This window comes from Sarcophilus harrisii, chromosome 2 (assembly GCF_902635505.1).
Source record: "Sarcophilus harrisii chromosome 2, mSarHar1.11, whole genome shotgun sequence".
Classification (NCBI taxonomy): Eukaryota; Metazoa; Chordata; class Mammalia; order Dasyuromorphia; family Dasyuridae; genus Sarcophilus; species Sarcophilus harrisii.
In genome coordinates, this window is record NC_045427.1 from 315,904,547 (window position 1) to 315,920,372 (window position 15,826).

At 35.2% G+C, this 15,826-nt stretch overlaps 1 protein-coding gene across 3 annotated transcripts in view; it reads right to left on the reverse strand.

The window, feature by feature from the left end:
- Positions 1-14,482, reverse strand: part of LOC100916430 (potassium channel subfamily K member 16-like) — a 38,924-nt gene extending 24,442 nt beyond the window's left edge. Inside the window, exons 1-4 of one of the 3 annotated variants that reach the window (XM_031952662.1) lie at positions 13,889-14,482; positions 12,583-12,695; positions 3,409-3,529; positions 196-362 (exon numbers count right to left, since the gene is read on the reverse strand). In XM_031952662.1, the coding sequence (XP_031808522.1) occupies positions 196-362; positions 3,409-3,529; positions 12,583-12,648 (354 nt within the window). In that variant the 5' untranslated portion in view covers positions 12,649-12,695; positions 13,889-14,482. Of the gene's footprint in view, positions 1-195; positions 363-3,408; positions 3,530-12,582; positions 13,058-13,888 lie in introns of those variants that run through there. The other 2 variants (XM_031952663.1, XM_023495712.2) reach the window with 2 other exon arrangements.
- Between the last annotated feature and the right edge of the window lie 1,344 nt (positions 14,483-15,826).

Below are 15,826 nucleotides of genomic sequence, written 5' to 3' on the forward strand. Positions count from 1 at the left end.
AACTATAGGCTAAGAATCTAAAAGGAATCATTAATTTCTGGAATACTAAATCTGTAAACAGTAATCATAGATGAACCCGTTAGATTTTGTAATACCCTATCAGACTTGATTTTTCTAAACTAACATAATACATACTATATTTGATTATAGATATATAGATAACAAGCATGTATCAAAATACTGGATAATTATTACCTCTTTCATTCCTTGACTCTGAAGGCATTTTCCAAGCTTTTCACATAACATGGAAAGTGTCTTACCCACTTGGTGAAGGAATATGAGATTTAAAGGAATTCCAAACAAAGCAAAGATAACACAGAAAATCTGTCCACCAGCTGTCTTGGGAGATAGGGTCCCATAACCTGTTTTTAAGAAAGAGATAAATTGAATGACCTCTCTTGCTGCTACAAGTTTGTGCTTCTGACGTTAGGCTTGGCTATTATTGGAGTTTGTTATTTTGTTATTTTAACAGACCTACCATGTGCATACTACTGTGTTGCTCGGAGCTCCCTCAGCCGGCAGATGATGGGATTCTTAATCCCAGGGTCATGGTTCAAGCCCCATGTTGGGCACCAAAATATAATCTTTTCTGGGAGCAGGTTTCTTGTGGGGCTTCCGGAGGCAGCCTTTGTTTCAGTTCAGTAAATATCCCAAATGCAGCTGGGAGTTAAAGTCCAAATCCTTAATTGTTTCCTTCAAAGTCTTGTCTCTTTTCCTGGGGCCTGGATAGCTTTAATAGAGGCCTATCTCTCTCCTTGGTTCTGAGAGCTCCTGCCGCTGGACCTTTGCCTCCGCCAGCTTCTGCCTCTAGCTCCCTTCAAATGTCTCCAGCCAGCACAAAGGTAGAAGATGGAATGAATCTGTCTCAGGCTCAGAAAGCTTCTAATGCGCTTGTCCTCCCTGGCCCTGACAGCTCCTCCTTATATGTTCCACACTGAGTACACACCAATCATTATATCACTAGGAAACTATTATTTATTGTAGGATTAAATCAGTGCTAAACTAGATTTAACCACTGTCTCCTCAATTCCACTTACTTAGAACGTTGTAAGAATCTTAACCTCACTGCACAATGCAGACTGAGACATCAAACTAAATTTCAAAATTTCCTGAAATACCCTGGTTGGTATTATTTGCCAAGCTAAAACTATCTATGAAAGATTATTTGACCTTTTCAAGTACAAAAAGGAAAATATTTGGGGGACAGTTAATTTCCCCTCTGTACTTAATTTTCACAAGAATTATACATAAATCTTCTTTTATCAAATGTTCTTAGAGAACTTTATCTACTTAATATTATCCCTTATCATATTTTATCTTGTAATTGTTTATACACATATCTTATTAGATTAGAAGTTCTTTGAGGGTAGGGACAATTTTGGTTTTTTGTTCATGTCCACAACACATAAGCCTTGTATATCTAATTAAAGGAGTAGCCATGTGGCTCAGTGGCTTGAGCAACAAGATTTAGAATCAGGAAAACCTGGGTTCAAAAACAGTCTCAGATACTTATTAGCTGTGTGACTTTGGACAAGCCACTTAAAATGTTTGCCTCAGTTTTCTCATCTGCAAAATGAGCTAGAGAAGGAAACGGCAAACCACTCCAGTATCTTTGCCAAGAAAATCCCAATTGGAGTTACAAAGAGTCAGACATGACTGAAACGACTGAACAACAACTACAAAAAATCAGATAAAATCTAAGAGGCTAATAAAAATCCAAGCATGAACAGAACTGCCTATTACAATTGAATCAAGAAATCCCTATTCCTGGAAATCAATTCCATTTTTACTTTGTGGTCACTTCTTGTCATACTATAGCCTTGGGGACTGATTGTTATCTCACATGTTACATGACAAACTGAAAGCTCTTTTCTCTGTACTGTGGATTTGGCATTGCTTGTGGGAAAAATGCTCCAAATGCTATTTTTTCCCTTTAATTTATTGACTTAAAGAGCTAAAATCCCTCAGTTCCCTCCCTTTTAAGAATTCATTTTCTGCCATCAGTGTCCCTGAGGGAAAATTTATCTTGAGTGTTTGGGAATGATATAATGCACTTTAATGTTTTCATACATCACTATTTTTCCAAAGCATTTCATGGATTTTACATCCTGGCTAACTTGCTCAAGTAAAGCCATACTCTTTTCATAGGAACCTCAATGACTGCTTGAAATGTCACAGCCAACTCACAACAGATTTTTTTAAAACAAAAGCAAATAAGAAAACAGTTTCCATTTTAAACTCATTTTTACTTTTTATGTATGACACAGTTTACCCATTCTGGTCTAGAAAGACACAGTAATTCCTTTATTCTTATGTAAAGATAACATAGTATAATATATTTTTCCTTTCATTCTTTTGGCATCTTAAACTTCCCCAAACAGCTAAAAATATCGCATAATATTTTATGGAATCATATATTAAATATTTTTTTAATGCTATTGAACTTTGGCAGTGAAATGACTCCAATTTCTCTTTAGTTAAACCAAAATGTTAAGATTGACTCTAATTAATCTCTGGTTAAACCGGAATGTTAGGATTGAAGTCAGAAAGATCTAGATTGAAGTTCTGTCCCTAATACATACTATGCATCCAAATGCAAGTCACTCAACTTCGAAGTGCCCTCCAACTAACTCTCTTAGACAAGGAACAGACATACTTCCTATCTGGGAATGAGAAGACTTTTCATACTGGAAGTTCTTTCTAACTGAAGAGATTATAGATCAACTTTTTTTAAAAAATTGCTATTATAATGTCACAAGGAATTAGATGCAAGTATTGTTTTCAAGAAATGCATATTATTGATTAAAAGAAATGTTTGATTTGTCATTTTGAGGGGCTAACTTTTGTTCAGATGTCATATCCAATTCCCAGTTATTATTATTAGAAATGTTGTTGATAATAGTTTCTTAACGGACTCAAACAATTAATTTTGATAGCCTCTTATTGCTTTTTGAATTGTTGTCATTAAAAAAAAATTGTATATTTCTATTTGTTCCAGCTTTCTTGAAAATCTATCCTGGATTTGGGAATATCTGAGTTCAAATCTAGCCTCAGATGCTTGACATAGGCCTGTGTGATTCTGGGCATGTCACTTAACTACAATTGTCTCATACACACACAAAAAAAAAATCTGTCTATCAATCTATCCTTAGGATTTCTAGGCAAAGCTAAATCAGGTAGTATTTCCAAGTAAGAACATTGAATTTAAGACAGATGATTTTGAATCATCTTCTGCCACTTAATACCTGTATAACCTTGAATAAATTTACTTCACTTGATTTTCTTGATTTATAAAGTAAGAATGTTGGACTATATGTATTCTAAGGTATTTTATAGCTCCAAACCTATGATCTTATGGTCCTAACAGAAATCTCAGAAGGGTGATTAGAAAATATGTATAATACCTACCTATTGTGGATAGAGTGGAGCCAACAAAGAAAAAAGAGTTGCTAAAATCCCAGTTGTTATGATCAAGCTCTGATGAATTTCCCAAGGGATATATTCCTTTTTTGACTGCATGAGTCAGATTCTGCAAGAAAAAAAAAACACTCTTTAAATGCATGTCTACTTGTGATTTTTATAGAAATCATGTGGGCATAATGCATAGGATATTGATTGGTACAAGCAGATCTGAATTCAAATTCCACCTCAAATCACTGGCAGGACACTTAACTCCTTAGAACATGAGCTTCTTCATTTGTAAAATAGGAATAATAATCATATTACTGACCTCACATGGTTTTTGTGAGGACTTGTTCAATTGTTTCAATCATGTCTGATTCTTCATGACCCCATTTGGGGTTTTCTTGAAAGATATACTGAAGTGATTTGTCATTTCCTTCCTTATCTTATTTTATAGATGAGGAAACTGAGACAGTTAAGTGACTTATCCAGAGTCACATAGCCACTAAGTGTCTGATGCCAGATTTGAACTCAAGAAGATGAGCCTTCCTGACTCTAAACCTGGAATTCTATTTACTGTGCCATCCCCTGTAGAAATAAAAGTTGTTATTTGTTGTCATTATTGTTATCCTTCCTGTAATAATGGAAAATTGGAGCTTTGTTAACTAGGGATAAAATTCAACTCTGAAAATAAGCTCTGAGAAATTGGATTGAGTGTAAATAAAAGTAAATAAAATGCTAGCAATCTTACCTATTTTAGGGGAGATGACCCTAGAAGTAACTGGGTACCAAAGTAGGTCTGGTAATGAGAAAAACAAGTTATACTCTTATTTTTATTATTAAAAAGCTTGTGTAAAGGATATGTACAGATTTTGTGGGATGACTAACACATTGCTAGGTCTAGTCATCTGCAAGGTTAATTTAGAGTCAGCCAAAGTAATGGAAATAATTTTCTCAGAAATCCCAGACTGAATTATAACAAACTATTTGCATGGTGGGACTATCCTAACTGCTTTTCTCCAACCATTATTTAGGACCATTGTTGTTGTTATTCAGTCCTGTCCAACTCTTCTGACCCCATATGTGATTTTTTTGGCAAAGATACTGCAGTGAATTGCCATTTCCTTCTCCAGCTCATTTTACAGATAAGGAAATTGAGGCAAATAGGATTAGGTGATTTATCCAGAGTTATTTGGCTAATAAATCCCTAAGACCAGAATAAAAGTCTTCCTGACTCCAAGTCTGACTCTCTATCCATTTTGTGTCATCTAGCTGCCCTGTATTTAGGATTTCATTGTCCTTAACATCTATCTTTAACTTACTATGTCTAAAAAACCTAGAAGAAGAAATAAAATACTCTTATAAAATCCTCAGCTATCAAAATGCAATTCATGTTGTTAGCTTTCTGGATGCATTTTAGATATTGTAACTCATTTTTTCCCTAACCATCATCAAATATGAGATCCTGAAAGCTATACACAGGTTGAAGAAAAGCTCTGGGTCAACATCTACTTAAAACCAAAGGCAACCCATCTAACAAATCTTTCTCTTTTGTCAGACTATAGTACACAACAATGCAAAACATAGATATTTAATTAAAACAGAATAGTAAGGTAAATAACCATGACAAACTCCACTCTTCCTTACACAGGGGGCACATCTTTCCACAGATTCTCAGATCATTAGAGGGAAAAAGAATACAAATAGGGAGGATACATAGCCAGAGGATATGTGTGAGAAACAAACATACATAGAGAACTCACATGGGAGTGGAAACATATGCATCCAGGAAATTTATGTAGCTAACAAACACACATAAGAGAGAATTGATGTCCCCTAGCCAACTGACACCCCCTAGGACTGTGTTACAGCTGAAATATTTTTTTGCCTCTAACACTGCCCCTTGCTGCTTCCTCATACATAGAATTATTTAGATCATCAATTCTTCTGGCAAAGTCATATGTCAGTCTTTCTCCACTAAGATGCTTTCTCTAATATACTTGTTGGTGCTATCTACTAGGCTGTCTTCCCATCTGTGCAACCATCTACTGCTTTGTGGATAAATTATGGGCTATGTTGTTTATTTCTCACATGGCGGTATCAGAACTATTTTAGTTCTTTTGTGAGTTTGCCCTATATCCGTGCCTATTCACTGATCAAAAAAAAAAAAAAAAACTATTAGGTTAAGACTACCTTTAATTGCTTTGTTTGTGCCTCAGCAATAATTACACATTACCTGACATTTGAGTTGGAATAAGAAAATGTTTTAATTCCCATCATGTCCCTAGAATTTAACACTAGCCTTGCAAATTAGCCTAGAGCTTCCCTTTGGCAAGAATGAAGAGTTAAAGTAGAGCTTGCAATATTTGTCTTGGATTTAGGTAACTGTCCTCAACTCACTCATCTTCCCAAAAATTGTTAAATGCTGCTGGTCCTTATCTTTTCAATTAAAACTTCATAATGATTTAGGTGCCAGGATATAAGTTATGTATGTTACGTAGTTTATATAATATGAAAATTAATCAATCTAAAAGAAAATTTCATAGTTTCCTTTTTTTCCCTGTTCCTCATGTGACCTCCCACATTATTCCCACATTACTCAAATGACTTTTGTAGCTCTCTTCTTCTTTACCTCTGTTTCACATAAAAAAGTGGACTTTTATCTTGCCAAGGCAAAATATCTCATTCCATCCTATCTTTGCCAACAGATTTCTCCCTTTAAATATCCCAACTAATGGTGGATCACTCCCCCCACCTAGTTGCTTCCCTTTTGCCTAAAAATCTTTACCATCCTCAAAAATCTCCAGCTTATCTATCCATGTTCACTAGCTATTGTCCCATATTTCTCCTTTTTGTGACTGAATTCCTTAGAAGCTTGTCTACAATAGGTGCTTTCCCTTCCCTTACTCTCATTCTTTTCTTAACTCTTCAGTCTGGCTTCTGACCTCATCAGATCTTTTCCCACACATACCACAACCTTTTAATTGTCCAAGCTAATGGCTTTTTCTAGGTACTTATAGTTTTTTTTTTTTTTAACTCACCTGTGCCTATGATCCTGTGGATCTAAAACATCTGGAAGAAGAAATAAAATACTCTTATAAAATTCTCAGCTATCAAAGTCCAATTCATGTTGTTAGCTTTCTGGATGCATTTTAGATTTTGTAGCTCATTCCTTCCCTAACCATCATCAAAATATGAGAGAAAGCTATCCACAGGTTGAAGAAAAGCTTTGGGTCATCATCTACTTAAAACCACAGGCAATTCCATTAACAAAGATTTCTCTTTTGCCAGACCAAAGTACACAATAATGCAAAGCACAGATATTTAGTTAAAACAAAATAATAAGATAAATAAACATGAAAAACTCCTCCCAGTTTCCTTCTTCTCTCTAGCTTTTCCTCCTCTTATCCATCTGCTCTTTCTCTGTGTCCTTTGCTAGATATTCATCTAGGTCACTCCTGCTCCTGGGATTCCCCTAAAGCTCAGACCTGAACTGCCATCTCTTCTCCTTCTGTATTAATTCACTTAGAGATCGCATCTGCTGCCATGGTTTCAATAGTCATTCCAATGCATATGACTCTCAGATTCTTTTATATCCCTAATCTCTTTCCCAATCTTCAGGTTCAATATCTTCAGCTCCTGAGCAAGAGCCCAGTTACCCAACCTCACAACTTAGGTGTCATTCTTGTCTCCTCACTCTCTTCTATGTCCTATACTTAGTACCCGTTGAGAGGCCAAAATCTAAATATAATTTATGTACTTTATATCGTAGAAAAATTAGTAACTAAAGTGAAATCTGAGAGAGCTCTTTCTTCTCCCCTGTTCCTCCTTCCACTTTACTCAGATGCCTTCTGCCACATTTTTTTACCTGTTTCACATTCAATCAGGGTTCTAATCCTGTCATTCTCATCTTTGTAACATTTCTCCTACATGCCCCTTTCTGTCAGACAGTCAATAAACTTTTGTTAAGCACCTATTATGTTCCAAGTTGCACTCTGGCTAAGTGATAGGGATGCCAAAAGAAGCAAAAGACAACCACTGTCCCCAAAAAGTCACAATCTAATGAGAGATATTAATAACAAACAATATGTACAAACAAGCTATAGTATTAAATAGGAGGTAATTAAGAGAGGAAAGAGACTGGAGTTGAGAAAACTTGGAAAAGACTTCCTGTAGAGATAAGATTTTAGTTGGAAGGTAGAGATGAGGGGAAAGCAGTCCAGGTGTGTGGAACAACAAGAGAAAATTCCTGGAGCCAAGAGATAGATGGAGTATTTTGTTTGTGAAATAACAAGGAGCCTAGCGAACTATATCAGAATACTTGGTGAGGAGTAAAGTCTTCTTATACCTTAAACTATGAGGTGGGAAAAGGCTAAGTTATGAAAGATTTTGGATGGTGCTTGGTTGGGACTTTGTAATGGGACAGTTGAGAGGAATGTGAGTAATAAATTGGTTAGGGGGGGTAGGGAAAGGAATTTGGAATTTGAGAAGTGGATTGAGATATGTAGGTGTGACCGACTAGAAGAATGGTCATCAGTTATTGGGAAGCACCACTTCTGTTCCCTCCAAAGTCTGTAAATCTCTCCCTTGACATTGAAACCTGAATCCTAAAAGATGACTTCATTACCTCACACCTGGACAGTTGCAATAACCTCCAAGTTGATTTCCTTGCCTCTTTCCACCTCAATCCATCTTTCACTGAGTTGTTAAAATTGGTCTTCTGAAAGTATAGAATTGATCGTGTCACTTCCTCTTCCTCCTATTCAATAAACTCCAGTGACTCCCTATCACTTCCAAGATGAAATATAAAAATTTTGGTTTGGTTCTTAACCTCCTTTATAACCTGGCTCTGTTCTACCCTTTCTACTAAACTTATATCTTATTCCTTTCCGTATACTCTCTAGTCCAGTAAGACTGGCCCTCATGCTGCCCCTTGTATACAATACTCATCTCTTGATTCTTAGAACTTTTCCTGGATGTTCCCCATGTCTAAAGAGCTCTCTCTCCTCATCTCAGCCTCTCAGCTTCCTTGGCTTCCTTCAAATCTCAGCTAAACATCCAATTTTCACAAAAAGTTTTACCTCCATCATCTTAATGACTCCTTCTATGATTACTCCCAATTTGTCCTGTTTATATTTTGCTGTAAATAGTTACATGTTCCCTTCCTGACTGGGAGCTCAGGTAAGGACTGCTTTAAAAAAAAGAAAGAAAAAACTTTCTTTGTATCCCCAGTGCTTAGTACAGTGCCTAGAACAAAGTAAGTGCTTAATAAATCCTAACACACTGACCTGACTACTAGTTGATTGGATAACTGATTGTAATATCTGTTTTTATTTTTCAAATGTAGTACAAATGTATTTGGTATTTCTTGTTGGATCTGTGTTTTTTATTGGTCTTTGTCAAATGTTTCTACTAAATGTATCTATATCATGTAGTGTTAGAGTGTATGGCAAGTGATACATGACAATTTTAGGCTGCTTGTTTTATGATGGACACTTGAAAGAAAATATGTCTATTGCCCAAGCTAGGACAATAGATGCTCCTAAATTTCAGTAAGTTTGATTGATAAAGACTAGCTGTATTTGGATTATGTCATAATTTTTCTAGAGATCCACAGGAAAGTCCTAGGTAACATTGAAACCATGATATGTCCAGACCAAGAAAATATCTAGAATTACTGGCAGAGTATACAGGCATATGTGTGTGTGTGTGTGTGTGTGTGTGTGTGTGTGTGTGTGTGTGTGTTTATACCTTGTATAGTCACAAATCTAGAACTAAATATTTAAACATCCTGTCTAGAAGACAAAAGATGATGGTGGCAAAGAGTATCAAGTAAGGCCTGAACTCTCAAAAGTTCAATGCTTCAAATGATTCAAAGATAAACTTTAAAAGCACTCCAGTATCTGAAGGATGGCACTAAATTGATTATTTGAGGATTATGCATCTGTGCATTCCTACTACATGAGTAAATGTGGAATATACACATGGAATAATACATATAAGTCACTTTTAAAGGTCAATCCACCCCCACCCTCATTAAGGTATCTGAAAGGTAACTTGCATGGCTTGACCATTATATATGACAGAAGCATAAAAGGTGAAAGGAATTCACTCTCCACAATCCAACCTGGAAGGAGACTTTTTAACAGAAGCAGAGAAGACTAACTGACTTAGGTGGATAGGAAGATGCCCAAATAACAAGAGAAATGAAAATTAGTTTTCAGGCGTACTGACCTGAGCAATCTCATAAAAGATCAGGACAAGTCATGGCAGCAGATTATAGGAAGTAATCATAGACTAAATTGCCACAATAGTCAATAACAGATCTAAAAAGCATTTTGAAGTAGGAAAAAAATAATGTCTTCAGAGGAGTAGAATTTCAGAGACAGAGTAGTTCAATAAGCCATAGCCAGTTTCTATGAGATGAAGCTATGAAAGATATTTTAGGCACAATGCACTCCTTTATAATCTAAATTATCCGACAAATAATTCTTTATCTATACCTTAATATGTTGGTTGGGGTGGGAATAGGGTCACAAAATGCAGACTGATTTTTGCCTCTTGATTTCCTCTTAGTGGTTACTCTGCTATTCTGTCCTAATTAAGTACTTTCTTTTGATTTACATTTCCCACCTGCTCTGTTGACAGAGAAAGCATTGTATGATGTATTTGTAAAGTCAAAATTAACTAAAGGCAGTATGATAATTTGAGAACTGATTGTGGAGTCAGAATTACCTTTAACACATATTGGCTGGGTGACCCTGGGACAGATTAAATCAAACCTTTCAGTACCCCAAGCAATTCAATAAACTATAAATTGTAGTGAAGGATTAATCTGGATACACACAGGAAATTACTTATTGGAAGTTCCTTATGGTTATGAAATCACTGTTCTAGTTAAAAATAATAATGATAATCAATAACAATATAACACATATAACAATTATTATTGTTATATAACAAGCTCAGTACTTTACAATTATTATTTTATTTCATGCTCACAACAATTCTAGGAAGTAGATGTTATTCTTATCCTCATTGTACAGATAAAGAAACTGAGGCAAATAAAAGTTAGATAATTTTCCCAGGGTCATACAATTAGTATAGTGCATGCATATACAATATGTATGTATAAATATATGTATATATATTCATATATATGTGTTCAACTGTAATCACCCAACTGTAAGATATTTCTGCCCAACTTTTGTTCATGGCCTAGTATGACATCCTGTACATATAAATCTTAAATATTTTAAGAAAACAGTCAAAGTAGTAATGAATTCTTTTTCAAAGATATTTTTCTTTTTCAAGTTTTCTATATTCTCTGTTTTTTTTTTTCTTTAGCTGAACTGGATAGGCTTAAGGCTAGTTTAATATAAAATGAGGGTTTCTTAAAATTTTTGGTTGCAAAGTAAAACAAGATACTCTAGTATTTATATGGCTATATTTAATTAGCTGTTAAGAACTTTTCACATTTGACTAGATCTTGAAAAGTGGCAATTCCTCCTTTATTTATTTAGGTAACAATACCAAATAACCCTATTTATTCTCTATTACTCACATGTCTGTAGCACTCTGAAGTTTAAAACTGATGTTCTTAGACTAACTCTGAGACAGGGTAGTATATGCATTATCTCCATTTTATCAGATGAGGAAATAGTTTTTCAAAGGTTAAGTTTTTTATTGAAGGTCACACAGTTGGTCTTCCCTTGTTCTTCTAAATCCAACTTTCTTTTGACAAATGGTTTCATCCATACGTTCTAATCCTATGACACTGTCATAGTTATAGCTCAACTTTCTCTCTCATCATGAGAATATTAACATTACTTGGAGTTGAAGGAAGAGTGTTGAATGCACACTGAGATGAAATTTAGCTGTTCATTATTAAACAAGATTGATTATTAAAGTCTCATTTTATTCCTATGATTTCTTGATCATTCTTTTTCTTTGTCAAAAGGTGCCACCCTGAAATGTCTCTGCCAAACAGTGCTTTTTAGGACCTTTTTTCCTAAGCTTTCTTCTTCAATCTCCTAATTTATTTCTTCTTTTCTATTTGTTACCTCACCTGGCATAAATGACAAGAAATTAGAATGATTTTCATTTGAGCTTTGCCTTCTTCCTGCGCTATATATTAGCCAAAACAGCACGAAAGTTTATTGTAGTTTCATTTAGATAGCAAACAGACAACCCAAAGAGAATTTCTAAAAACAACAACCAAAAAATTGCATATTCTAAAATATAGGACTCAAAATGCCAAGAACACCTGGCTACAAGAAGAGAATAGTCATGTTAAAATAATGTGTCCACAATAACAGCAGCATCATGTGATGATGACCTATATAGACTTAGCTTTTCTCAGCAATACAGTGATCTAAGACAATCCCAAAAGACACATCAGGGAAAATGCTATCCACAACCAGAGAAAGAATTATGGAGTATGGACGAAGATTGAAGAATATTATTTTCACTTTTTTTGTTTTTTGTTTTTTGTGACTTCCCCCTTTTGTTCTGTTTCTTCTTTTACAATATGACTAATGTGGAAATATGTTTACTTGATTGCACATGTATAACCATATCAAATAGTTAGCTGTCTTTAGAAGGAGAGCAGGAAGGAAGAAAAAAATCTGAAACTCAAAATCTTATAAAATATGAATAATGGAAACTATCTGTACATGGAATTGAAAAAAAAAACCAAAATGCTATTTTAAAAAATAAAAAGTCAATTATTTTTAAATGTACCCAGAACATGCTGCTATATCACTCAGAAACTAAACAGAAGCAAATTCTAGCTCCACAATATCATTAAATCTTCCTCCCTTTCAGAACATCACAGTTGATGGAATGAGGCAGAATGAGCTAAGTTGTTATACCCCTGAAAGGCTGCACTACAATTTTTCTCTCCCCTACTCTTATCTCTGTTGCCAGTATAGATTTAAGGATAGAAGATATCATGTAGATCATCTAGTCCACTTCACAAATGGGAATGCCAAAGCTTCTTCCTTGTTTGTTTTTCTCTTTTTTTTCTCTTAGTTTCCCATTTCATATCACCATCACCACCACCACTACTACCACCATTACTACTGCTAGTACTACTATTAACTACTACTAGTAGTACCTTTACTACTCTTACTACAACCTCTCTCTAGCATAGTTTGCAAATTCATTGGTTCCTCTTACCTCCACAAATTGTTCAACGTCTTCTGGAGTTAGATCATCAAGTCTCCTCAGGAAAGCAGCTTTCATTTCATACACTGATGTTCTCAGTTCTCTCTCAAAGTCAGTCTCCAAGGCTTGGAATATCAAAGATCCCAATATTAAGTAGATAAAATAACTAGCCAGCAATAGACTGATCTGGATTTTAGTATCATCCATGGCTTTCTGTAGAGCTAGTTTCAGTGAGAACCAGGGACAAAAAGCCTTAAATCCCTTTAATGTAAAACTGCTTCCTTCCCCAACCCCTTAAAAAAAAACAAGGCCCAAGAGGAAAGGACTTCCTAGACACACTATCTAAATTACTTTTTGTCTTCAAATATAACTTTAAACAAATATATAAAGGAGACAACTTTCATAATATTAATGGAAAAGGAAAATTGAACTCTTCCTGACTAAGGACTTCCTTCACTCTGAGAAATATTGAAATTCTCTGTTTCCCTGGCAAATTAGTCAGGGTAAAAGTGGGGGAGGGAACTTGGCACCAGGCCACAAACTAGTTCACATAAACTAGTTGCACAGATTTGCTAGAGGCAGAAGGACATGAATATAGAGGTTGTTCTTGAGGGCACTTTTCATGATTTTTTAAAAGAGACAAGGCTATTATTTTGTTTGGGGGCATGAATGAGTTGATTGAGGACAGTTAACTAGGGATTTAATTTGAGACCCTCATTCCTATAGAATTTTGCCTTGGTTTTGGGAAAGGAGTATGAAGAAAAAACCTTTGTGACCAGAAAAATAAAAATGGAACTGTTTTCACCAATGTTGAATTTGTCAATAAAGCAGGGAGAATGCTTTTGAGCTTTGCAGCTAGAAAATTATTTGGAGTGTGTGCTCCAATAGCTTCTCCATGAATACAATGTATATTTGTTTAATATTAAATTTAAAAACAAAAACTTACGTAGCCTGTGCCTGTAAAGGCCTTTTCTCTTGGGCCTTGTTATTTTTTGGGGGGGGATTGGAGGAAGTTTATATTAGAGTTGATAGATTCTTCATTGTTGCCCCTAGCCCTGAATCCCACAGAAATAACTACAGCAACAAGCAGGTCAGCATGCTCTATGACCACACCATCCGATTAAGATATACCACAGAAATCAGCCAATAAGAAAGCAGCACCAACAAGATGCAGAACAGGATATTGGAGTACAAATAACAGAAAAGAATTTCTCCAGCCTGGCACCTGCACACTATCCTTCTTTGCTGTCCTTGGGTTTAACTCATGATGCAGGCAGCCTTGTTTTAATATCATTACCATACATTAATACCCACTCACCTGTAGTGGTTTTTCTGTATGCATTCTGGATCACTGCATGTGCAATTTCACCAAGGCTTTAGGACCTCCCCATGTTAGCAAACTCCTCTAACCTCAAAATTTCTACCTCTTGTGATATAGTCAGCACCATGTACTCTATAAATATCCTGTCTCACTCTACTAGGCTACTGACTCCTTCAGGGAGATTGACCTGCCCACTGAGTGTGAAAAATGCATTTACTTGATTTGGACACAGTGTGAGTCCTGAATTCTTTTGAATGACACCATGAAACACTTGCAGAACCCTAACAAAGTGACTTGAGAGTCTCTGCCTTAATTCTCACTACTGTGGGCTCTGTAGGAAGCCACGGGCAGTGAATGCCCAGCTGCTTAAAAATCTATGATTTAAGTCTAATCCAAGTACAACCTCAAGGATTTGTCAAACTAATTGAAGTCTTAGGAGGACAGATCAATCCCCTCTTCATATTTTCTACTTTGCTCTGCTATCAGGAGCCTCCTGGAAACTGGCTTTTCTAGATACAAGAACACTGTATAGAGGATACCTGTCTCACTCAGGAGTCTTACCCTGCTGACCCTCATTAGACCAGACTTCTTCAGAAAAATTCATAGTTTCACTCTAATACAGTGTCATATCCTGAACATAGCCCTGATACATTGCATTGTGACTTAATAATGGCGAATGACAATTTTAAAAAGCAACACTCTTTTTGTTTGCTATTGGAAGTTTGCCAGCCCTCTATTTGTGCTGTGGTTTGATGCTATAATATGTTAAAACCATCTTTGAAGATGTGGAAGACTGACAGATTTGATTGTTTTTGTTAAACTGTTGTGGTTTTTTTCCCCTTTCTTATTGGTTCTTTGTTACAAGGGATAGCCAGTTGGTTAAGAGAGGGGGAAGATATATTTGGAAATAAAGTGGATGTTTTTCTTTTTTTTCTTTTCCATGCAATAGTAGTTTATTTTTCCCCAGTCACATGTAAAGACAGTTTTAAACATTAATTTTATAAAGTGGATTTTTTAAAAAGATATAAAAAATTAAATATTTAAGAAAATTCAAGATTATATATTATATATAATAATATATTAATATAGGATTATATTAGCTTTTTTAGTCTGCCATGTTATATTGTAATTAAGTTTGCAATCCCCAGCTCTCTTTTTATCCCAATCTTTTATTTGTGAAATTCTTTTCAAACCTAAATGTAAAAATTTACATTTGCTCCTAAAAACATTTATCATGTTAAATTCAACATAATGGTCTAGCTTAAAGAGAATTTTATGTGGTCATCTAATACTTTACTATTCCAGCTTGCTGGAATCAAATCAAATAAGTGTGATATTTCTGCTCTGATCTAAAATAATGATTTAAAAAAAGTTAAGTTATGAAGGGATTGAGATAAATCTCTGAGATACCCTAAAGACCATCCTCTAGGTTGACATTGAACAATGAAAAAACTACTCTTTGGGGCTAGCCATTTACTCAATTTTGAATTTACTTAACAGTGCTCTTGATGACCTCAAATTTCTCTAACTTTTCCACAAAAGTTTGCTGGTATCTTGTGAAACTCTAGATAAACTCAAACTACAGGACTCCTCTATTCCTCTAGTCCAATAACCCTTTCAATGGGAATTCAGGAGTTAAACTTAGACTAACATGACCTGTTCTTGATGAAGTCTTACTTGGTTCCTTGAGATCGGTGCTTTCTTTTTCCATATGCTTATGAACTTTTCTTTTAATATGTTCAGAAATTGTTCTAGGAATTGAAACCAACCTCACTTGCCTGTAGCTCTTATATTCCATTCTCTTACCTTTTTAAAAATCAGAGTATCTCCCCTTCTCTATTCTATTGGCACTTCCTCTAATCAAGGGCACCTAGTTATTCACTTTTTCCCTATATCTTTTGGGTCTTCAACCTCCCGTTGCTGTTTTTATCTGCC